The 26,670-nt window shown below is 36.2% G+C and overlaps 1 protein-coding gene across 1 annotated transcript in view; it reads left to right on the forward strand.

The window, feature by feature from the left end:
* Positions 1-26,670, forward strand: part of PTPN4 (protein tyrosine phosphatase non-receptor type 4) — a 210,422-nt gene that overhangs the window by 96,268 nt on the left and 87,484 nt on the right. The window contains exons 6-9 of the mRNA XM_049773139.1: positions 3,488-3,532; positions 4,937-4,989; positions 5,918-6,038; positions 9,350-9,437. Coding sequence (XP_049629096.1) covers positions 3,488-3,532; positions 4,937-4,989; positions 5,918-6,038; positions 9,350-9,437 — 307 coding nt within the window. The remainder of the gene's footprint in view (positions 1-3,487; positions 3,533-4,936; positions 4,990-5,917; positions 6,039-9,349; positions 9,438-26,670) is intronic.

A 26,670-nucleotide genomic window follows, 5' to 3' on the forward strand; every position in this document is an offset into this window, starting at 1 on the left:
CACCTTAAAAGTAACTTACAGACTTGAAAATAGTTCTGCAGTGATAGCATATAAATATATGCCCAGCTAATTTCAAACCCAGTTACTACTTGGCCTCCCAAACATCTCAGGTAAACCCCAGGAGACATCTAAGCACTGCCACATCCTTAGGCCCTTACATTAAACTGTCAGCTAGATGAACTAATTGTTGTTGAGTATTTCCCCAAATCCCATGGGCACTGTTTGGGTGATATCCCCCCTCTCCCCTTAAAATAATTTGAAGAACCTTATCAATTGCTTGAAATAAATTAGTAACTAGGGTTTTTATTAAGGAAAAATAAAAATATTATAAATTTCAATATTCAAATACAAAAATTTATGTCAAGTCATATTTAGAATTATTCTGAAAAATAAGGTGCCAAATTAAAAATCCTTACTCTTCATTACCTTTGATTAAGGCTTCTTAAACTTTTTTCACTTGAGACCCCTTTTCTTAGAAAAATGTTTACAAGATCCTGAGATTATAAAAAAAAAAGTATACAAATCAAACACTCAATAAATAATAAATTTTAAACAATTTTTTCATGGGTGACCCCCCTCACCTCATTATCGTTATACTACCCATAGTTTTAAAAGCTTGGGCTTAGATAGGGTGTCAGTATGTCATTGTTTGTGTTGGATATATAATGTCAATTATATAATGACCTTTCTATCTAATTGTAAGTAAAATTGTTTCCCTCAAGGCTGGAACATTAGTACAGTGGGTAGGGTCAGTGGGTAGGGTACGTTGCCTTGCATGTATCCACCCAAATTCAATTTTTAGCACCATATATGGTCCTGCCAGCCTGCCAGGAGTGATCCCTGAGTACAGAGTCAGGAATAATCCCTGAACACTGCTGGGTATGGCCCCCAAATAAAAATAAAAGCTTTTAATTACTAATTATTAAACCAAGATGGGGGCTGGTAGGACTGTTATTTTAGATTGAATCATAGATATACGTATATATTATAAGCCTCACAGGAAGATTATATATTTCATTAAAACATGAAGCCAGGATCTTTGTATGAGTTTTAAAAAGATTTTTCCATTAATATCTGATTCTTTGAAAACCTTAGTTATAGTCTTAGATAATTTAATATTGTTATGAAATTCTTGGTAGGGTAAAATAAGTCTTCCAAATTCTCTGTTTAAGCATTTAAAGCACAAAATGTTGGTTTTCTGTCATTATTCAGCATAGGTGAATTTATCTAAGCTTGACATATTCATGGGTTTTTGCTTTGCCATTAGCAATGAAAAATGGGCAAAGTCATCTTGTAAGCGGCTTTAACCTAGTTATAGTTTATTGTTTTGATAGGAAATTGTGTTCTTAGAAATTCTAATAGCAAGGTTGCTTAATGTCCCTTTTTCCTAACAATAGAATGTTTTTTAAATTTTTTTTCATTTTAGACACTGTGATCTATAATACTACTAATGGTAGTGTTTCATGCATAAAGCATTCCAACGCTACACTGCCCCACCAGAGTATCTACCTCCATCTACCACTGTCCCATTGCTCCCCACTTCTCAAGTCATTTTATCCCCATACTATAGTAAGCTTCCTACTGAAGATGAGTTCTTGGATAAAACTTTCTAAACTCCAGGCCAGAGTGATAGTTCACTGGGTTGTATGTACTTGATAGTACACTTGCTTTGTATGCAGCTGAGCCAAGTTTGATTCCTGGAACCTCATATGGTCCCCTGAGCACTGCCAAGAATGATCCCTGCAGGTAGAGCCAGTACACCTGAGCACCACCAGGTATCATCCACAAACTTAACAAATAAGTTTTCATAACTCCTGTGAAATAGGAAGATGCTTTGCTATATAATTCATAGCTTCTATCTAGTAAGTTTAGGCATGGTCTACATCTGATTTGCTACCTTAACATAAATATTATTTTATTTTTATTGAATCACTATGAATTAAAAAATTAAAAAGTTATGATTGAGTTTCAGATATACATTGTTCCAACATCAATCTCTTCACCAGTGCCTACTTCCCTTCACCACTGTCCTGTTTCCCTCCTGTTCCCCCAACCCCATCTTTGTGGCAGAAACTTTTCCTTCTCCCCCATTGTCCTAATGTTTTTTTCCCTAATGTCACTTTGGGGGGGGGGGGGTGTCACTCCTGGCTCTGTGCTAAGAAATTGCTCCTGGCAGGCTGGGGGACCATATGGGATGCTGGGAATCGAAACCAGGTCTGTCCCAAGTTGGCTATGTGCAAGGCAAACGCCTTCCGCTGTGCTTTCTCTCTGGCCCCCTAAAATCACTCTTCTACCCCTCCCAGTGACAATCTTCCTAGTGAAAACCAATGCTCCTGTTCTTCGTTTCTTTTTGTTTGTTTGTTTTTGTTTTGGGACTGCACATGGCGGCACTCGGGTTACTCCTGGCTTTGTTCTCAGAAGTTATCCTGGCAGGTTTGGGGTACTATATGGGATGTCAGAATTGAACCCAGGTTGACTATGTGCAAGGTAAACTCTCTACCCATTTTGCTATTACTCTGTTACTGGCCCTGCTCTTTGTTTCTATTGCCATTGAGTATTTGATATTTCCTTAGGATGTTTCTTTGCATGAACAATATCATTCTGAATCTGTTCCTCTCCCTCTTGTTGATTTCATGCAAAATGATCGTCTCTAGATCCATCCATGTTACAGCAAATTACATGACTTTATCTTCTTTTACAGCAAAGTAGTATTCCATTGTGTATATGTACCATAGTTTCTTTTTCCAGTCATCTGTCAGAAAGGTTTTTTTTCTTTATTATAAAGCTCTAGTGCATTGCTACTGTCAGCTCTCTCTTACATCTCTGACTCAACTTTTCCTTTAGAGTATTTCTTTTTTTGGTTCTGAACCTCTTAAAAGTCTTGAGTCTTTAGAGACCAAGAGATAGTACAGTGGGTAAGGTGAATGATTGAATGTCTTTTATGCAACTGACCCAGTTTTAATCTCTGAAACCCCAGAAGGTACCCCATGCACTACCAGGAGTGTTCCCTTAGCCCAGTCCTGTGGTCCCAAAACAAACACATACAAAATAAGTCTTGTTTTGTTTACTTTTTTCACTTTCTTTAAAAGGCAAATTAGAGTTGTTTTTGTTTTTAATTAATTTATGTAGAAAGATGTAAGGAGAGAAAAAGGAAAGTATGTGTTCAGGAGAGAACACAGGCTTTACCAGAGTGGAGATAAGCAAGCAGAATACATGTACAAACAAGAACTTGAGCTTGAAGAGCAAGCCAAAAGTCTTTTTTTTTTTTTTCAACAGGTAGTGGACAACTTATTTAAGACTATAATTTCATATATCAAGGAATTTTTAAAATCTAATATATTTATGAAACCTTATTTTAAGTATTATGCTAATATTTGAATTTTAAGTAAATAATATTTATTTTATTTGGTAAGGTTATTTTGTTTTATTAATTCTGTGAGTATGCATTATAATTTCAATAAATGCTAACTATCATTTTCTTTTTAAGGTACCAGTATTTTTTGCAAATTAAGCAAGATATTCTAACTGGAAGGTGGGTCATGTTAAATTTTAGTAAGGGCTTTTAAAATACTCGATTCTTTATCAATTAATTAATGACTGTTGCAAAGAAATTATATATTGAAAACTGCTTCCATGTAGGGGCTAAAGTGCTAGAACAGTGGTAGGGTGTTTACCTTGCACACAGCTGACCCAGCACGGACTTTGGTTTGATCCCGGGTGTCCCATATGGTCCCCTGAGCCAGGAGTGATTTCTGAGCGCATAGCCAGGAATAACCCCTGAGCGTCACTGGGTGTAGCCCAAACAAAAATGAAAAATGCTTCTGTGTAGCCTGGATCCCTTTGATTAGATGCCATATATACTCGAGTATAAGCCGAGTTTTTTGCCACAAAATTCGTGCTGAAAACCCCGAGCTCAGCTTATACTCAGGTCACACAGTTTATTTGATTCTGTGTGCATGAACTGAATCAAATGCATGTAGTCTCTAGTCATCTTCTGCCATCTGCTGGAGGGGTCAGTGCTTCAACTCAGTCCACAAGTCGCAGCTAAGCTGAAGAGATGCCACTGAACTATTTAACCCACAATATTCAGTGGCACATTTAATTAAGTGAAAACTCATTTAAGGCAGTAAAGTCATGTAAATAAATGTTTATAAATCCTGAATCCTTATAATCAGGGGTTTTGGAATGTAAAGATTCAGGATTTTTACCCATTTATTTACAATGCTTTACTGTCTTAAATGCTTTATTCACTTTATTAAAGTTGCCATTGAATACTATGGGTTAATGTGGTATGTTAATGGTATACAGTATATCAGAAAATCATGTATTGTAAATGTAATCATGTATTTATTTACTTATTTACTGACTCCTCAATTATTGTAATTGTTTTGGGTATATATTTTATTTTTGAAACTTAACTGCTGCTGCATTTTCCACCTCGGCTTATACTCGAGTCACTAAGTTTTCCCAGTTCTTATGGTAAAATTGAGGGGTTGGTTTATACTTGGGTCAGCTTATACTCGGGTATATAGGTAATCTAAGTTCTTTACTTCATGTTGACATAAAAGTTTTATTAAAATTTGACACATAGGACCAGAGTGGTGGCACGGAGCAGTAAGGCATCTGCCTTGCCCGCGCTAACCTAGGACGAATCACAGTTTGATCCCCTGGCATCCCATATGGTCCCCCAAACAGGAACGATTTCTTAGCACATAGTCAGGAATAACAAACACCTGAGCATCATTGGGTATGGACCCAAAAAACAACTTGACACATGGGACTGGAGCAGTGGCACAAGTGGTAAGGTAACCCCTGAGCATCACTGGTTGTGGCCGAAAAACAAAAAAAACAAAACAAACAAACTTGATATGTGATTAGTATAAATTATACTGTTTCTGAAATTAGTGCAATATATTTCCTGTTTTGTTTTTATTAGATTACCCTGTCCTTATAATACTGCTGCCCTTTTGGCTTCATTTGCTGTTCAATGTAAGTATCAGTGTATACTTTGGTATTAATTTGATGTGAAATTGCATATGATTGCATGGTCTTTGCTGATAATACTGTGCTATTAATGTGTGCATTCTTTAAGCATGTCACAGAAAAATGTGACTGCAGAGGAAATGAAGTATTATGATTAACAGTTTCTTCAGTTCCTATAAAAAAGATTTATTTTCTGAAGTAGTTTGAGACCTAAAGAATATTAAATGCATTATTACAGCTTCTTAATTATAAAATCAATAATTACTCTGATGTTAGCATAAATAGGAACATTAGAAATATAAATATAATTAGAAATATAGTTTATTTCCTGAAATATTTTCCCCTTCCTTTTATTTTGTTGTTCTTACTAGATTAATTGAATGTTTTCTACTTGGTTGTATTGTCATGTATAATACACCACCTGGAATTACACTTTATTGTGAGCCACTACAAGTAGTATTAAGCTCATGAAGCACTGAACTGCATCTTGGGGCTTGTTTTCAGAATGTAATGAGTATGTTGACATAACTGAATTAACAGAAGAACTGAAAAATACCAGAGAGACAGTACATGTGTTAAGGAGTACAGGTGTGAAGGGAAAAGGAACTTACATGCATTCGGCCCTTGTTTGATCAAATATGGTCCTGAATACTGGTAGGAGTGAGCCCTGAGCACTTCTAGGTGTGGCCCACGTCCGCCCATACTCCTCCCCTCCAAAAATGAATAAAGAACTGGGAGATAGGTTAAAGGGCTAGCTAGTGTACATGGAATATGTGCATGAGACTTTGGTTTGATTCGTGCCACTGCTTGTTCTCCTAAGTACATAGTTGGGAATGACCCCTGAGCAATGTTGGATGTGGTACCAAAGGAAACTCCTCCTACAAATGGAAAAAAAATGTTTATATTAAAGTGTGAATTTTTTTTCATTCATTAGCTGAACTTGGAGACTACATTCAGTCAGAAAACTTGCCAGGCTACCTCTCAGATTATTCTTTCATTCCTAATCAACCTCAAGATTTTGAAAAAGAAATTGCAAAATTACATCAGCAACATACGTAAGAATTTATCTACTTTTCTGCTTATTTGGTAAAACTTTGGTTTTCTTAACTTTTTTTTTTTTTACTGGTGAATTCTATATAAAATCTTTAATAAAGAATTAGCAGAAAATTTAAGCAAGTTTCAGACTGTTAAAAGGAATCCATGCTTAACTCATTTAATTAGGCTAAAAGATTTTGTTAGACCTTTAAATGGCTTCTTTCAAATTATTTCTAAAATGATTTTGTAACTACTTAACATAGAAGTTGCTATTACAGAAAGATGATTGACATAAAAAGTAAGATAAAATATCTTTGCTTATCATATAGAATTTATTAAGTTTATTTTAATTTCTTGTAAGAACCATAAAGCTATACAGAGATAAATTCATTTGTTATTAAATAAAGTTGCTATTTTTTTTTGTTTGTTTGTTTTGTTTTTTGGGTCACACCCGGCGGTGCTCAGGGGTTACTCCTGGCTGTCTGCTCAGAAATAGCTCCCGGCATGCACGGGGGACCATATGGGACACCGAGATTCAAACCAACCACCTTTGGTCCTGGATCGGCTGCTTGCAAGGCAAACACCACTGTGCTATCTCTCCGGGCCCATAATTTTTAAGGAGTATTTTTAGAATAATAATAGTATCTCACAGGGCTACAGGTAGCCCTTTTTTTAAGTTTTTATTTGTGTGACTTTACTTAATTATTTTTTACTAATGAATCAAGAGGGGAAAGGGAACTTTATATAGTATTAAGTTAGTAACTTTTAAATAGTACTGTTTTATTCATAAAAATATTCAACATTGATATTTTGTGAGTTTTTCAAGAACAGATCTATTACTTTGATTTAAATGTAATATTGGTTATTAGTTCAAAGGACAGTGTTCCTTTAACATGCAATTCAAAATGGTTTGAAGTAACTAAGACACTGATTTATAATGGTTTAGATGCAGTGGTCCTCAAACTTTTTAAGCTTGGGGGGGGTTTCACTGTCCCTCAGACCATTGAAGGGCCAGACTACAGTAAAAACAAAAACTATGAGACAAATTTCTATGCATACTGCATATATCTTATTTTGAAGTGAGGAAACAAAATGGGAACAAATACAATATATGACCCGCAGGCCGTAGTTTGAGGATCACTGGCTATATGAACTGATAGCCAGGCTGCTTGATATGAAATTATGATTCAAGTTGCTCTGTTTTTGTCTCATTTTTATATGTAAGTAGAGATGTTCTTCTAGAATTACTGTAAGTTTTATATGAATATATATACAACCTATAATACTCCCTCACACTTTTAATAACTGAGTAGCTTTTTTTAGGCAATTTAGTTTCATTTGATAATAGCTCATATATCTAAAACATGTTGGTAGGCTATAGAAAAATGTTTATATTTGTATAAGCCATAAATGAAAAATGATTTGTACTTGTTTGGTTTTTGGACCACACTGGTAGTTGCTAAGAAATTTCTGTTACAGTGTTCAGGGATAATTTCTCCTTTTTTTTTTTTTTTAAAGCAGTTTATTTATTAATTGATTGGTTTTTGGGCCACACTCGGTGATGCTCAAGGGTTAATCCTGGCTCTGTACTCAGAAATTGCTCCTGGCAAGCTCAGGGCGAATATGGGATGCCAGGAATCAAACTGGGTCATTCCGGGTCGGCTACATGCAAGGCAAATGCCTTACCACTGTGCTATCTCTCTGACCCCAGGGATAATTTTTTTGTTTTTTTTTTGGGGGGGGGGTCATACTTGGCAGCGTTCAGGGGTTACTCCTGGCTCTACACTTAGAAATCACTCCTGGCAAGCTCAGGGACCATTAGGGATGCCGGGATTCAAACCACCATCCTTGTGCATCCAAGGCAAATGCCCTACCTCCATGCTATCTCTCCAGCCCCACAGGGACAATTCTGATGTTACTTAGGGGATGTATGGTTTGGATAAATAAATAAGGTCATTCCACACACAAAGAATGCACTTCAGCCCCTGAGCCATATGCCTGTTACCTGTGACTGCCTTTTTTCCCCCTTTGGTTTATTTTATTTTATTTTATTTTTTTAGTATAAAAATCTATAAGCACCATGATTACAAGCATGATTGTAGTTGGGACCTGTGACTGCTTTTTACAAAAGAATAGTATTAAGGATTTGCAACTATTCATCTACATATTTCCTGTGACTGATTTAACAAAAACAAAAAAAATATGTGTTAAAGATCTCCAACAGGGACAGTATGTCCTGAAAACCATATTGTTCTAACCCTTTTCAGTGAGAATTTAAAAAATTTTCTAACGTGGGAAAAGATGTATCTTGTTCTATTGATAATAAAAATTTTACATATAGCATATCTGACAAAGGTTTAAAGATAAATCAAGGTGGCGGGAGCAGTAGTACAATGGGTAGGGGTCTTTCCTTACATGCAGCAAACTCTGGTTTAATTCTGACACTCAGAATGGTCCCCAAATCCCACCATGAGTGAACCCTAAGCACAGGGTGAAAGGAAGGAAGAAGGAAGGGATGGATGAAGGGAGGAAGGAAATAAAGGAGAGAGGGAAGAAGGATGGGAGGGAGGAAGGAATAAAAGGAAAAAAGAAAGAAGAAAGGATCACTCCTAGGGGTACTCAGCCAACTCAGCCAATTCAGAAATCAGGCCCAGTGGTGTTCAGTACTACCAGGGTCACCCAGTGGAACTGGATAGTAGAGGGGAATCTTTGAGGGCCCCTCCCCTCCAGCAGTGCTCAAGGAACTTGTGGTATTAGGGCTTGAATGTAGGGCCTGAGGAATGCAAGACATATGCTCTTGAACCTTGAGTCTTCTCCCTAGCCTGTATTAGCCCTGTATTGTAATTCAACAAAAATGAAATTATTTTGCCAAAATGATATAAAACACTTTCTGTGTTTCTTTAAAATCAGTACCTATTTGTACAACATATTATATGCTGTGGTCTCTCTCTTCAGAACTCTGCTTTATAGGCTGCTGAGAACCACAAGCACTCTTAGAAGCCGATATGTTATATTGACCAAATATTTAAAAACAACTTTCTAAACATATGTTTAAAAGAGTTTGACTTTGTATTGACCATAAGAACAGGTAGAAGGCTTTTAAAACCTGTGCAATGTTGTAGTTCTGGAAAATAGAAAATATATTGGAAATAAATTTGTGTTGCTAAATGTACACTTCCAAAGCTTCCAAAGAAGCTGTTACCATATTGATATAAGAGGAGTTTTAGTACCTAGTGCTTTTTTAGAAATAGAATGCTGAAGTTATTGCAGTTTTTCAAAACTGGCCATATTTTTGACTGATGTAATTTTTAACTTTTTGGTATCTTTTTAGAGGCTTATCTCCTGCAGAAGCTGAATTTAATTACCTGAACACAGCACGTACCTTAGAACTCTATGGAGTTGAATTCCACTATGCAAGAGTAAGTGGACGTTTATTACTTTGTTGTTTAATTAAGCTCCATTACTCAGTATGGATTGGGGACGGGGGTTGTTTGTTTTTGGGCAATTCCTCGTGGGGCACAAGGATTGAGCCTGGGTTACCATGGGCAAGGAAGTGCCTACCTGCTAACTGACACTTTGGCCCCTCAGTATGGCTCTCATTTAATGCCCTGACAGAATCTGGCAACAAATAAGATAGCTGCACTAAACATTTTCTGAGTATAATTTCATAGTTACTTATATCTTGATATCTGATAAGAATAGTTGAAGTTGGGGCCAGAGCGGTAGGGGCATTTGCTTTACACACAGTCTATCCAGGACAGATGATTCGAATCCCAGCATCCCATATGGTAGGTACCCTGTGTCTGCCAGAAGCCATTTTTGAGTGCAAAGCAAGGAGTAACTCTTGAGCACTGCCGGATGTGACCCCCCCCCCAAAAAAAAATAGTTGAAGTCAATTTTTCATGTTCTTCAAAATGGTATTTTATGTGATATGGAATAAAGCCATGTATAATAGCTCCTTTAGATATTTTTCCCCCTTATATTTGTCATTATCAACTCATAATGAACCATGAATTCTGGTTTCAAAAGAGGATTTATTTAGTTTTGGTACCTGTCTTTATCCACTTTTCAAACAAACACCTGTACAAGTGCTTTTAGAATTTTTATATTCCAAAATAGTGTTCTAGGAAAATTTATTTTATTGTTAAATAATTTAACATCTATTATAATTGTCATTATAAAAGATTATCAGGTGTACATATTCTTTCTGGACCCCTCTGTCCACATGTGCTGTCAGATTACATGGTGCGGAGCAAAAAAAAAGAGGTGAATCTCACCTCTTGAGATGTATACTTTTCTGCTTTCAAGCTGGGTTGTATACTAAAGCTCTCTCTGCCTTTGGTTCCTTCATGAGCTCATTACTCCCTCTTTCTTATTCCCTTTCCTTAGTACCTCCACATGAAGCCTGGTTTTTACCTAAAAATCTCATTCCACTGAAGCCTGCAATATTGTGGGGTTTTTTCCCCCCACTGTACAATGATTATTGATTTATGTGCAACACTCTGTACCTTTTGCTTCATTCTACCAAACCTTACTATCTCGAAAAAGTTTTTTCTTCCTTATCTATGTGATAAAACTTCATTTGTGTCTCTTTATTTACGTTTACCTCATGACTTTTAATTAAAAGATTGTATTCCTTGGTAGTCTTTAGAGCACTATACTTTATAACCAGTGAAAAGGATAATTAAAGATAACTATCAGTTGAGAGATGGATGAAATTATGTACTCTCTTGGTTCAGAATCCCCAAATCTAATAAGGATGACAATTAACAATTACTGTGTTTTATTTTATTTGGGGGGGGGGGGACTTTCAAGTATTGCTCAGAAGGCCTATGGGTCCCTCCATGTGATTCTCATCAATTAGCTTGCGGTTCAGTGTGTGGGCAGTGTAGCAATGGCACTTTGGTGGTGCTTGGAATTGGTTGCATGGGTGGCCAGTACCATCTTTCCAGCTCTAAACTGTGACTTAAAATTTTTTTCTATACAGAATTAAGTAGATATAAAGAGAGCCCACGGTTTGAGAACTCAGATCGTTATTATTTAGGACCTTATCTGGGCATGATTTATATTTTACCAACCCTTTGTAACAGCACTTAACTTTCCACAGATGACTTTTTATGGTCATTCTGAATATTTGTGACATGAAATGTGTTTGACTCCATTTGAAATGTGTCAGTCATCTCTTAAACTTTTCCTTTCTTTATAATGCTCCCTTCATCCACTACTCTTTAAGTAAGGCTATTATATTTAGCACTGACTCTCCAGAATGTATTATAGTAGTCATTATTATTGTCATTATTATTAGAATTCTTTTCCTGTTGTTACAATAAGTTTTTGTGCTAATGGAAATTTAAATATTTGAATTAAAAAAACTTTTTTTCTTTTTCTCATCAAAGGTTTTCTGAACCTAGTTTATGAGATTGCTATCATTAACTACTGTTAATAAAATATAGAGTGTTAGACCTTCCCATTTTAGGTGACATTACCAGATCTCACAAATAATTAGCTTAGTTGTCCTTTTGATTTGCTTAGGTAGCATCTTTATTTGCTTAATTATTAGATTATAAAGCTCACAGAAAACAACATGAAGAATATCCAATTAAAGGAATTATATGTTAAATGGTCAAGATTACTTAGCAATAATTACTTAGCCAAAATAAAAGGTAGTGTAAGTAAAAGGTGTTTGTGCTGTATGCAGACATAGAGTATGAAAAAAAAAATTGCAGTTTCTTAGCGTATGGGAAGAAAAAATTGCAGTCTCAGGAATAAAAAGTTGAGTAGAGGGAGCAGATATATAAAGTACTTACATATAAAGCTTTAACTATCACAAACAAACTGTGTTTGAGATGGTATGTTTTAAGAAGAAATATAAAATGTTTTCTTTTTGCCTCAGGAAGTAGTTTGAAAAAAAGTCAGAATAGAATCAAGTTACAGCAGTCTACAAGATGCAGAAACTAGGCACTTGTTGAGGCTAGTTGTTATGTACTTTGCACAGTGACTATGCAAAGGATTACTTAGTGAGGAAATTATAATCATTGCTTTTGTAGAAGTCACAGGATGGGTTAGAGGCAGGGGAAGTGGAACATTAAATAAAATCATATTCTAATTCAATCATTTTGTTTTTAAATGTAAAAAATTGGTTTTTACTCTTAAGACCAGGAGTATGTTGACCTAAAATAAAGGAAACATGGCATATTTGAGAAAATAAAAATATTTTGTATGTCTAAATAGATTATGTGAATGAAAAAAAATATGTATAGGGAATAAAGGAATAACAACTTAAGAATAAAATGGAAAGAAAAATTGGTGACATTTTTTTTAAAGCATGTGATCTATGAATTCTTTCTCCCTTCCCTTTCTCTTTCCCTTATTCTTTTTAGCACATGTGTAGATTCATGTAACCCCAAACACATCATTCATTACTTCACTAAAACTTACTCTTGGTGTCAGTTTAGATTCAATCTTCTTACTCCTGACAATTTACACTTGGTATCTCCTTATCAATGTCTATTCTATACCTCTACAGTATTTTGTTGTATATAACTAGGATTCTCTCTGAGATTAACTTAGTCATTGTATGTTTAAATAATTCACTCCTTTTTATTACTGCATGCTATTCCATTCTTTGAATATACTCTGCTTTGTTTATCCTTTCACCCATTGAAGAACTTAAAAGTTTTTTTCCAATTGTTGTTTTGACTTATTAATAACTTTCTATAAACATTTATGTACCAGTTTTATGTATGCAAATATTTATATACATATATAAATTTAAGTTATTTCTTTTAACATTCCAGAGTATGTTTGCTGGATCAAATTAATAGTGATAGTGTATATTTGGCTATAAATGAAAAGGCTAAATTTTTCTAGAGTGACTGAACCACTTTATATTACCTATTAGCAATATTTATAAGCTCCAATGGTTTTACATTCTCTGTAACATGCACTACATTTTATTGATTGTTTTTTTGTGATCTTTTCTAATAGTTGTGTTTGATCTCACCATAATTTTATTTTACTTTTTCCTAGTGACAATGTTAGTGGATATCATACATTGAATGAATATTTATTCCTGTGTTTTGTATCTTTTTTCATATATTTGTTTTAAAATTTCAGGGCCTTTTGTGATTGTTGTTAGATATGTGATTTGCAAATACTTTCTCAATTTCATTGTACTTTCTAATTTCTTAACAATGACTTTCACAGAATAGAAGAAAATGATAACTTCTACAGCCCCTAGTCAGTCATCAGTGGAACTGTATCCAACAAATTAGAATATACAAATATTTTTTATTTCAAAAAGAATATAATTTCTTGGGACTGGAGCAATAGCACAGCAGTAGGGCATTTGCCTTGCACTCGGCTGACCCAGGACGGACCTGGGTTCAATCCCCAGCATCCCATATGGCCCCCCAAGCCAATAGCGATTTATGAGCACAAAGCCGGGAGTAACCCCTGGGCATCACCATCACCGAGTGTGGCTCAAAAAAAACAAAAAAAAAAAAACATAAAAAGAATATAATTTATCGAGACCAAAGGGACATTGCCTTGCACATGAACCACATAGGTTCCCCTGAGTATTGCCAAAAGTGATCCGTGAGTACAGAGCCAGGAGTAACCTCTGAGCATCACTGAATGTGTGTGTGTGTGGGGGGGGAATTTTTAAAATAACAACAAAGATGAAACTTTAAATTTTTAAATACTTGGAAATTAAAAATTAAATTTATACAATTATTATCATTTCTCTCAGACACTACTTATGTATATAGTAAGAATGACAAGTAGTATTTCTAAATGTGATTAGGACAATTCCTGAGATATCAAAGTAATCTTTAAAATATGAAACAATTTGAATAATAAATTCTAGGAAACATTGTAGAAGCTAAAATATAATTTTTAGGTTAGGTTGGAATATTCCAAGCAGTGTTCAGGGGGCCTTACGGGTACCCCTTCCAGTGATTTTTTTTTTTTTTTTTTTTTGGTTTTTGGGCCACACCCGTTTGACGCTCACGGGTTACTCCTGGCTATGTGCTCAGAAATCGCCCCTGGCTTGGGGGGACCATATGGGACGCCGGGGGATCGAACCGCTGTCCGTTCCTTGGTAGCGCTTACAAGGCAGACACCTTATCTCCAGCGCCACCTTCCCGGCCCCCCTTCCAGTGATTTTTGCCAACCAGCCAGTGGTTTATTACCAAGAAGGAATTTTTACCTCCTAAAATGGAGAAATCTTATCATTGGGAGTGATTGGTAGTCTAGTAAGTTTTTACTTATTTATTACTTGAGGACTGTTTAATTGATATTTATTATCTTATAGAGCTATCTAGTATGTATTTTCTATTTTTGCCTTAAAAAATACTGTTTGTTTCCTTGTTACCTAAATATAAATGTAATCTCACAGAAGACTTGACTTTAGGTTTAGTTAGGTATACACAATACTCTGAATTAACCCTCAGGCAATTCTACTCAAGTTTTAGGCTTAATTATAAATATCTTATTTCCATAGGTATTTGTAATAATGATGAAGATAATTCTACTGAAAAATAACTTTTGCCCTTCAGAGTTTCAAAAGGAAAGCTTAATGCTTCTATTTTGATTATTCATTCATTCAGTGAATATTTATTGAGCACCTATGTTTCAAGTCCTGTTTATAGACATCGTGGATACAGCAGTGAGTAAAGTAGATAAAATCCAACCCTTATAAGCTTGCATTCTGGTGAGCAAGACAGACTACCTATAGAGTATTTTAGTTGCAGAGTATGACTTCCTGGAAATTCCCTTAACAGGCAAACACCACTTAAAGAATTAGAATTAGAATTAGAATAGCTGTCATCTATAAAAAGAAATGTTATTAGTAAGAGCCTCATAAGAAGCATTCTAAGATTTATTCCCTTCTGTGTTAAGTTGTTTTGGGGTCACTCCCGGCAGCACTCGGGTTACTCCTGCTCTATACTCAGAAATCGCTCCTGGCAGGCTCTGGGGACCATATGGGATGCCAGGTTTCGAAACACCATCCTTCTGCATGCAAGGCAAACACCTTGCCACAGTTCTTCTGCATGCAAGGCAAACATCCTACCTCCATGCTATCTCTCCAGCCCCAAAATATTGACTTATTTTTTGTTTGTTTGTTTTTGTTTTGGGGCCACATCTAGCAGCGCTCAGCTCAGGTTATTCCTGGCTCTGCGCTCAGAAATCACTTCAGGCAGGCTCAGGGGGCTATATGGGATGCCCGGAATCAAACCTGGGTTTGTTCCAGGTAGGCTGCATGCAAGGCAAATGGCTTACTGCTATGCTATCGCTATAGCCCCTGCATTCTGGAATTTTGAAAATGTATTGGTTTGTGGTGGTTGTATAGAAAGTGTAGTGAGTTGTGTGCGTGTAAAAATTTGAGTTATAAATATAAGGTGTGTCATTTTCCTTTATGTACTAACAATATTTAATTTCCTTACATTAATTAAATAGGGAGTAAGTAAGTAAAGGGTAATAGAAGGTATGGAGGTAGGGAATTAAGCTAAAGGGTTTTTTAAAGAACCTAATCAACCTTAGAAGAAAAATGGTCTTGTGGGCTGGAACAATAGCATAGAGGGTAAAGTGTTTTGCCTTGCATGTGGCCAATTTAGGTTCGATTCCTGGAATCCCACTTCTGAGTGCAGAGCCAGAAATAATCCCTGAACACCACCAGGTGTGTGCCACACACCCCCACCCCCAAAATGAAACTGAAGGAATTAGTTTTAGTGGGATTGTTACAAGTAGAGGAGATAGTAATGAAAAAGTCCTGAAATGTAGTTCAAGGAATTACAAGCAGCAAGCAGTTCAAGGAACAGTTTAGAGACAATGTGATTGGTGTTATGTGAGAGAAGAAAAGAGAGTATTGATTAATGATATTAAAGTATACCTGGGTTTTATGAGACATTCTAAAGATTGATTTTTAACTGTAAGATGGACCATTTTAAGATTGATTTTTAACTGTAAGATGGACCATTTTAAGATTTCACTAAAAGACAAGGTATAATTTACATTTTTTTTTTGAAAAATTGCTTTATGAAGCCTTAAAAAGCACTGAGTATAGAATCCTGCTGCAAGCGGCTTCTGTCTTGCAGCGTCAGTGCGATTTCGGTGAATCCATTTCAGGTAGAGTGGGTTGCGGTAGAGTGGGTTGCGGGGACCGGCGTATGGAGAAGTAGGAAATATGAAATAAATGAAACCACACAGAGTTGTGGGGTTGACATGTCTTCTGCAAGGAGTGCGACTTTATTTTCCAAACGGATATTTATAGGGGTAATCCAGTCCCAGGTGCAGAGAAGTATATTTATAATAACAAGGCAAGTTTAATTGCAAAAGAAAAGGTAACAGGGCAGCTTTTAACAACCAACCTTAATTGCAAAACAAGGGTTAGGAGGAGGTAAGAAATATCTAGAAACTTGATCTTCCTGAGAGGGCTCCATTGTTTTTGGGGTCAAGCACAGGAAGAAACCAAATCTTCCAAAATGTGTTTTCATATTTTCTGAGCAGAGTCAATTTCGCCCTTGTTTACCAGAAACTTCAGCTGCAAGGACATATTTGAAACATTGTCTGAACAAGGCAAGTTTAATTGCAAAAGAAAAGGTAACACTCAGGGCAACTTTTAACAACCAACCTTAATTGCAAAACAAGGGTTAGGAGGAGGTAAGAAATATCTAGAAACTTGATCTTCCTGAGAGGGCTCCATTGTTTTTGGGGTCAAGCACAGGAAGAAACCAAATCTTCCAAAATGTGTTTTCATATTTTCTGAGCAGAGTCAATTTCGCCCTTGTTTACCAGAAACTTCAGCTGCAAGGACATATTTGAAACATTGTCTGAACTTTTAGGATTATATATCTCCAGAAAAAGGGATTCTCTTAGTAATCTTTGGTGCTGGAATTTCTGAGCCAAATTATTTGATAAAGGCCACAATTTTGCCTGAGATAATGCCAAGCATCTCTTCGGAAATTCCTCAGCCATCCACGGAGGGGAAAGAGGCATCCACAGTGGGCTTTTTGAGGAACCCTGTGGGGATAGTGCAGTTCTCCCCACCAGGAAAATCTAAGGATACTTCTGGTGGGCTGAATTCCCCTAAAGGTTTATGATGCGGTGGCAGAATCCCAAGTGACAGTGCAGTAGTCTGCCTAGGCTCTATTCCTGACACCTGAGCACCTCTAGAAATGATCTGTGAGCACAGACCCAGGGGTAAACCCTGAGCAACATTAAGTGTGGTCCAACTTCCCACCCCCAGATAAAAAGAAAATAGAAGCACTCAGTATAATCTGTAATCCAAAATTTATTAACTTTTACTATTAACAATTTAATAATTAAATTTCAAAATAAATTACAAAATAAATTCATAGGTTAAACTATGAAATTTTCTAACACATTTATTTTTATTTATACACTGATTTACAAAATTGATTACAATAGGGTTTTATGCTTTCAGTTTTCCCACCTCTAATCTCACCACAGTGATACCAGGTTCCCTCCCATCCCTATCTTGATTAACTTTTTTTTTTTTTTTTTTTTTGGTTTTTCATTTTTGGGCCATACCCAGAGATGCTCAGGATTACTCCTGGTTTTGCTCTCAGAAATCACTCCTGGCAAGCTCAGGGGATCATATGGGATGCCAGGGATCCAACCCAGCTCTGTCCTAGGTGTGCCACGTGCAAATCAAACTCCTTACCACTGTGCTATCACTTCAGCCCTATCTTGACTTCTTGATTGATACATTTTTTAAATTAAAAAATATTTTTATCGAGGTTTTTTTGACTTACAATACTATTAATGATGGTTTCCTATGTACATAATTCCAGTATAGACCCTTCACCAGTATACCAACCTCCCTTTCCCAAAACCCTAACACCCCTTCATTTCAAGCCATTCCTTAATAGGCTTAGTTGTGTGAACAGTCCTCCCATTGTGTTGTCTTTGGCCCTTTGTTTCTATCTCTCTGTATATTTTAAGTCCCACATATGAGATGATTCTATATCCCTTTACTTTTGACTTCATTTAGCATGATATCCTCTAGTTCCATCCATGTCACAGAAAATTGCATAATTTTGTTCTTGTAACAGAATAGTGTCCATGTCTGTATATACCATAAATTCTTCATCCATTAATCTATAGTTGGCCATTTGGATTTCTAAATTATTTTCTTTTTTTTTTGTTTGTTTGGTTTTTGGTTTTTGGGCCACACCCGGCGGTGCTCAGCGGTTACTCCTGGCTGTCTGCTCAGAAATAGCTCCTGGCAGGCACGGGGGACCATATGGGACACCGGGATTCGAACCAACCACCTTTGGTCCTGGATCGGCTGCTTGCAAGGCAAATGCCGCTGTGCTATCTCTCCGGGCCCCTAAATTATTTTCTAATATTTCTAAATATTTGCTGTTGTTCTAAGTTCTGTGATGACAGATGACAGAGAGAAAGAAAATTGTTAGCTTATAGATTATATTTATGGCCAGAAACTAAGAACACTAAGGAAACAAATAGAAATGGAAAATAAGAGATCATCAGAGCTAGGACACTTAAGTGTTAGAGGTTATAGAAATAGGAAGAAGCTGGGATAAAGAACAAGGCATAGTCTCCATTTAGTTTCCATTTCTGACTTTGGAACCAAGTGAATCAATCTTGATCACCCATGTCAAGGTCACTGAGAACTTGCGTTAGAAATAAGCAATTTATTGGTGACCATTGTAAAGGCTATTTTAGAGACATAATAATGGCTAGTAGCTGATTTTAATATTTAAGAATTGTGAGGTTAGCAGTTTTTGAGAGATTTTATTTATCTCAAAATAATCACTGAAAATAATAAGAGGGAACACCTATACAATATTTACTAAGTACCTGGTATTCTTTTTAGTGTTTCATATATATTTAATTTTTATAAGTCTGTGAGGTCAGAATATTATCTCCACTTTACAAATGAGGAAAATATGACAGATTATTTAATACATATCCATTTCTTCATTAAGCAATATACCATATTTTCCTGCATATAAGATGACCCCCTACTTTTCCTGTTAAAATATAGGGTTTGGGCTATATTCATTGTATAAGACTACCTTCTTTTAGTGCACACCAAATGGAAATTAAAAAACGTTAGAGAAAAAGAGGACAAGCAGAGGACTGAGTGATGATGCCTGGCAGCTGGAAGGGATGTGGCAGTAAGAGGGGGCCTGATCACTCATCTCTGAAACTGGAATAAGTTTCAGCATTCTGTATACCGGTGTATAAGATGACCCCGACTTTTTTTTGTGGGGGGGTTGTTTTTTGGTCACACCCGGCAGTGCTCAGGGTTTACTCCTGGCTCTATGCTTAGAAATCGCTCCTGGCAGGCTCGGGGGACCAATTGGGATGCCGGGATTCGAACCACTGTCCTTCTGCATGCAAGGCAAACCTCCATGCTATCTCTCCGGCCCCGACTCCCGACTTTTAAGAAGTTTTTCATAGGTTAAAAAGTTGTCTTATGTGACAAAAATTATGGTAGTTCTTCAAAAACAATAAAATATTCTGAAAATACAATCCCTTAAAACAAAAAAGTGTCTCTTCTGTGTAAAAATCACAGATTTTTATCCATTGTTCTGTGCTTAGGGTTTTTTTTTTTGGGGGGGGGAGAACTTGGCAATGTTCAAGGTTTATTCCTTACTCTGTATTTAATTATCTTTCTTGGCAGTACTTGGGAAACCTTAAGTGGTGGTAGCAGGGCTTGGGGGACCACATGGGATACTAGTTATTGAACCCAGGTTGGATGTGTGTAAGGAATACACCCTACCTGCTGTACTATCAACACTCCAGCCCCCTAACATAACTTTTTAATGTTACTTTGAAATTTTTGTATTTGTTTTGGTATTTTGGTATTGTTGTTGTTGTTATTATTTTGGTATTATTTTTGCTATCTTTTGGGAAGGGGTGTAGCACAACTGGTAGTGCTTAAAGGTTACTCTTGCTTGGCTCACAAGAATCACTTCTGGAGAGCTTGGGGGACCAAATAGGATGCCAGGGATCAAATCTTGGTCAGCCACATTTAAATCTAACACCTTACCTGCTGTACTATCTTTCTGGCTCCAGTTATCAGGCATCTTTATGAAAGCATTACTACATCATAATTGTATCATTTTTACCGAATAACTTCATTTCACATTCTCTGTTGGGGGTATGTAAGGCATACATAAACTTTGAAGTCATGAGTGAATGTCTAATATGTCTAACTTTAAACCTGAATACATTATGAATGCAGAAACTAGAATCAGAGACATAGTATGTGGGGTTAAGGCTTATGCCGCACATGTAACCAGCCCAACTTTCATTCCTAGCACCATACCACACCACAGGCATACCATGATGACATGTAATCCCTAACACCAAGGGGTTAGTAGTACAGCACATTTATTTTATAAATAAATATTTAATTTTATTCTTTCAAACCTCATTATTTTTTAAAACTTTAATTATGGTTTAGGTAACAGTACAACAGTGTTAATGTTTATGATTTTGATGTTCATAATTACTGCAACTTCACCATCAAACTACCCAAGACTTTTTGCCATTGTTTAAGACACTGCCAATGTTTAAAATCTGAGTCCACTACTTATTGGATACTGCAAGAGAAAAACAACTGCTAGTTCTTTTTTATATATTCATCAAATTATTGTAAAGAAATTTGGTTCCTTCCTTTACTCTTTTATTTTTAGCAAATAGGAAAGTTGACCTAGGAAAGTGTTGATTCTTTTCTTTTATTTACTTCATTTTCAAGACAATTAATTGGTTCCCTGCAGTCCTAAGATGATATATAAATATTTTAGAACATTATTTTGAATTCATATTTGGTAGCTTTCAGTATATTATCATTCTTTTTCTTTTTTTTTTTTTTTTTTTTTTTTTTTGGTTTTTGGGCCACACCCGGTAACGCTCAGGGGTTACTCCTGGCTATGTGCTCAGAAGTTGCTCCTGGCTTGGGGGACCATATGGGACACCGGGGGATCGAACCGCGGTTTGTCCAAGGCTAGCGCAGGCAAGGCAGGCACCTTACCTTTAGCGCCACCGCCCGGCCCCATTCTTTTTTTTTTTTTTTTGATTTTTTTTTTTTATCATTCTTTTTCTTATTGAAAATTAAATTCTCTAATATTTTGCCTCTAAAAGTCTTTTTTTTTTATTTTTATTGTGACCAATGTGAATTACAAGTCTTTCACAGTTATATTTAAGGTACATAATGACAGTGAATTAGGCCAGTCCCATCACCAGTGTTGTCCTTCCACTCCTGTTCCCAGCATGCATCCCATACACCCCCCTTCCCCCCTCTGGAACGCTAATGTAACAGGTTTCTATTGTATATAACTTGTAGATTGGATATCTTGATTCTGTTGTTTTCGTTTGAAAGTCTTTTTTTTTTTCAACCCTAAAGTTCTTTTGAATGATCTTTGTAGCTTTTGTGTAGTCTAGTTTTTTGGGTTTTTTTGGTTTTTTTCAGTTGTTTCAGGTATATATTGCCTATTTTCTGCTACAGACCTAAAATTAGCTATTTCTTTAGAAGCCTCAATTCTTATCAAGGATAGTGATATTTCAGAACCTCCGTCTATTAATAATTCTTATTTTACTAGCTTGCGATTATTTTATATTTTTTAAGTTTACAGCATTGAAATTTGTATTTTAATGTTTTGTTTTTAGAGGATTTTTGTTTCATTTCATTTTTTGTTTATGGATCACTCTAGACCAGGGGTCCTCAAACTTTTTAAACAGGGGGCCAGTTCACTGTCCCTCAGACCATTGGAGGGTCTGACTATAGTAAAAACAAAACTTATGAATGAATTCTTATGTACACTGCATATATCTTATTTTGCAATGAAGAAACAAAATAGATACAAATATAATATGTGGCCCACGGGCCATAGTTTGAGGACCACTGCTCTAGACAGTATCTAGGACTTGCACCTAGCTCTATGTTCAGTGATCACTCCTGATGGTGTGCTGGGAATTAAATCTGGTTGACAGCATGCATGTACCATCTCTTTGGAATCTATTTTTAGAATATGTTTATTTAAGTGGATTTAATAAATTATAGAATGAGAATATGCCATGATTGCTTTAATCCCAAATTATTTTTAAAAAGTAATTACAATATCATCACATCAGTTAATAGTGGTTTAAATTTTTGCTAATGTTTTATCCTCTTTCCTGATCTTCTTTAAAAGGTTATTCTGAGTTTATTTTGTCTAGTCATATGGCTTCTATTTACTGTACGCACTCCCTTTTAGTCATTATTTTTAGTTTCACTCTCTTCATATGTCTTTGTCATCAGAGATTATATGAGAAGTGGATTCTGTAAAGGAAAGTGAAGTGATATAGTGGTTCATTGATGCTCAGAGAGGGTTAATTAATCAGACTTGTACTGGTTCATTAACTGTTATTGATTCATGATGAGGTAAGAGAGTGCTAACATTTAGAAGCTTTCATAACAATTTATGTAAGTATGTGATAGATGTATTTTACAGGTATATTAATAACAGATTGAAAATTTAAACAAAGCAAGTAAACATTGTTCCTTAGCCGTAGCTTAACCTTGTTATTTGTTAGCCAATTATTGCCATATAACTTTTAGTAATTTGATATATACACACCTTGGCAATACTGTAGGTTTGGTTCTAGACTTTGATGGTAAATTTAATATTGCAGTAAAGCACATCATAGAAGTTTTTGATTTCTCAATGTATATAAAGCTCTTTTTACTCTATGCTGTGGTCTATTGTGTGTGTAATAGTCTAAAATGATGTATGTAACTTAATTTTAAATTACTTTATTTCTAAAAATGTCTAGTATTCAAAGCTTTCAATGAGCAATAGCTGGAGTGTCTTTAGTTTTTGGTACATTTTGTTTTGGTGTGTGTGTGTGTATTTGGGTCATATACAGCAGTGTGTGTGTGCGCGCATGCATGTACATACATGTGCATGCACTGTACCCAGCAGTTGTACTCAGAGATCACTCCTGTCATGGCTAGGGGAACCATTTTTGCGGTACTTTTCTTACCCAGCAATTGCACTCATATCAATCATATCATATCCATGGCTAGGTGAACCATCTGGGGTACTTTGCTCCTGATTTGGTGGCTTGTAAGTGCTTTTCCCACTGTGATATCACTCTGCCTCAGTGTAGTTTCTAAAAGCATGTATCTTCTAAGCACAGTGGCATAAAACACATGTTTTTAAAAAAATATATGTTGATATTTTAGATCGCTGTTTTGAGACAGATTAAATACGTATGAGAGAAATTTACAGATGTGGATTAATGAAACTTTCACTAAAAAATCTTTATGTTGTGATTTGCTTTGAGTCATCAAGGAGTAATAAAATAATAAAAGTAATAAAAATAATAAAAGCATTGGCAAAATCTAGAATAATGGGTATACCAATACATAATGGAATTGGCCTGACAAAAAGCAGTTTTTAAAAATTAATTATAAGGAGGATATTAAAGGAGAATGTTTTTATTTTTTAAAAGGCCTTGCAATGTCACACTAAATAGTTAAGACATAGTCCTCTAACTGGTAAGTATCTATTTGATAAATGAGCACAAAACATTCTTTTATTCCTAAGAATCCTTAGTAAACAAAGCAGAAATTCTATTTTTTGCTACTTAGGTTCTAGTGAAAGAAAAAATATAAATTGTTACTTAATACATGAGTGATAAGAAAAATACAAACTATTTTTAAGGAAGAAAATATGCATTTTTCTGCATGTTGAAATTAATAGCATATCAGATAGATATACTTGTTTTGGGTTTTGGGGTTTATTTTTGGGTTTTGGGCCACACCCGGTGACGCTCAGGGGTTACTCCTGGCTATGCACTCAGAAATCGCTCTTGGCTTGGGGGACCATCTGAGACACCCAGGGGTGGGTCCTAGGCTAGCGTGTGCAAGACAAGATGCTTTACGCCTTGCACCACCACTCCAGCCCCTACTTGTTTTATCTTGAAATCTTGCCCACCCTGGCAACTCTTTGAGAGATGTCACATTAGTTTAGATAGCTAAAATTTAAGAACTTTTGTTCTTAGGTATACATAAATCTTTAAAAACAAACATTTTTATTAGTACAGCAGTTTAATTATATTTGAGTTTTGTTTATCTTTTGTTTTGTTTTGCTTTTTGTTGTTTGTTTGTTTTCGGCCACATCCTTTGATGCTCAGGGGTTACTCCTGGCTAAGCGCTCAGAAATTGCCCCTGGCTTGGGAGGACCATATGGGATGCCAGGGGATCGAACCTCGGTCCTTCCTTGGCTAGTGCTTGCAAGGCAGACACCTTACCTCTAGCGCCACTTCACTAGCCCCTTGTTTATCTTTTTAATGATACTGATTCTTACATGCTTTGTGATCCTTGAAATTAATCTTCTTTGATATTTATAGTTAATTTCATTTTACTTGCCTTTATCTTGAATTGCTTTGGGGAAAGAATATGGGAATTTATTGCTAGGTAAATTTTGTCTATAGTTTAAAAATTTCAGAATGGGATTATTCATTTTATCTGGAAGCCACTCTCATTCTGTCCTCTGGCTACACACACTTAGGTGTCCTATATTTTGATCAAAATAAGTAAGGATTATGGGATTGGTAAGAACATTTGAGGTCCTGTTTTCCTTTTATCCATTGTCTTTTAATTTTTATCTGTGTATTTTACTTCTGTTTCTACCATCTCATATAAATTTCTCTTTTATATATAGTTAGGTCTATAGTTTTATATAATATTTTACTGTAAACATTATCTTATCCTAAAAGGTAAATTTTTCTTAATTTTTATTTTGACCATATTGGCTTACATATCTTTCACAGTAGTATTTTAGGTACATATTATCATTGAATCAGGGGAATTCCCATCACCAAATTTGTCCTCCCTCCACCCCCATTCCCTTCCTGCAACCCATATCCTCCCACCCTCACCCCCAGGCTGCTAAAGTAAGTGGTCCCCTCTGTGTCTAGCTTACTACTAGTGATCATATATCTGTTTGGCCCTGGTACCCTCCCTTGTTTCCTTCTCTATTTGAGAGGCGGAGCTAGATAGTTCGAGTTATGTGGTTTTGTTTGAAGGAAAGAAAAGCAATAGATTGGGGTAAAAAAATCAAATAAGCTGAAAATGGGTGGAGTCCTAGAGGCTTTCAACCTCAGTTTGAGAGAGGACAGGAGAAAGGTAATTGAAACACTGCAATAATACAAAAAGAAATATCAAATAAAATATCCAGTGAGCACTACAGCAATAAAGACAAGCACTGCACAATAATCTCGGTCCTGAAATCAAATCATGCTGGAGTGCAAAAAAGAGAGAAAATAAAATAAAATTGGGGACATCAACTTCAATATCTACACCAAAATAAAGAAGTCAAAAAAATCAATAAATAAGTATATAAGTGGATAAAAGAATTATTTTGTGCTCCCCCCCCCTGCATAGGCACAGTAACTTTTGGGGACATTATAGAGGGAATTCCCGTGGCCTAGGAGATACAGGGTTTCTCCACCCTTGAAGTATACTGTCATGGGATTAACTATAGACTCCTTGTATGATCATTTACTCTCCCCTCGGTTCTTTTGTGGTATATGGAAGACTTCTGCTTCGTCATGGATGGTAAAATTGGACCTCTGTGGGCCCGGAGAGATAGCACAGCGGTGTTTGCCTTGCAAGCAGCCGATCCAGGACCAAAGGTGGTTGGTTCGAATCGGACCAAAGGTGGTTGGTTCGAATCCCGGTGTCCCATATGGTCCCCCGTGCCTGCCAGGAGCTATTTCTGAGCAGACAGCCAGGAGTAACCCCTGAGCACCTCCGGGTGTGGCCCAAAAACCAAAAAAAAAAAAAAAATTGGACCTCTGTATCTAGAGATCTTGGTGTCTGTACAGCTCAAGGAATGGAGCTTATGATGAAGTCTTTCTTTGTGGTTCTTGCAGTTCTGTTTCTTCAGTGTTGAAACTACAGTTTCTTCTGTAGTTGGTGGTCTTGGTCATTATGCTGCTTCTAGGATGGAGCCTAGGATAGAGTCTTCCATTATGTTTCCAGAAGACCTGTTCAGTTGTGATTGTCTCAGTCAGACCTCTGGAATTGGAGATCTTGTTTGTTGAACAGATCATAGACCAAAACCTAGTCTAGAGCTTTTTTGTTGTTGCTGTTTTGTTGGTCCGGGGATGCATACTGTCCAGTCATGGTTGTAACAACCAATCATCTGTAGATAGCGATCTTGGCTTTTGCACAGATCAAAGGGTGACATGTCTTCTGATTTTGTCTTTTCGTTGGCTGGTGAAGAGGAACAACTTGCTCTTAGATTAAGTCGTTCCCATTTCCTCGTTGTCAGGATATCATTTTAGAACTGGCACATGTTGGTGTTAGAGCAGCATTATGGATGCCCCATGGGAATTTGGTTCCTGGAGCTGTTGTGGAGAACTATGTCATTTCTATTTTTGGGATCCAGGAGTCAAGGCTGGACAGTTGGTGCCTAATTTCCTGGGGTCTAAGTTGGTTCCACATGACATATGTTCAAGGTGGGAGATGCCCCTGTGTTATAAAAAAGTATGAGTTCTTATCCCTAGTAAATAAGAACTTGTTTTTATACGTAAACTTTCCCCTTTTTTTAATATGCCTTTGCAGGAAGAAGTGGTGCTACATTATATTGCTGGTGGATTTGG

The sequence above is a fragment of the Suncus etruscus genome, chromosome 5 (genome assembly GCF_024139225.1).
Source record: "Suncus etruscus isolate mSunEtr1 chromosome 5, mSunEtr1.pri.cur, whole genome shotgun sequence".
Classification (NCBI taxonomy): Eukaryota; Metazoa; Chordata; class Mammalia; order Eulipotyphla; family Soricidae; genus Suncus; species Suncus etruscus.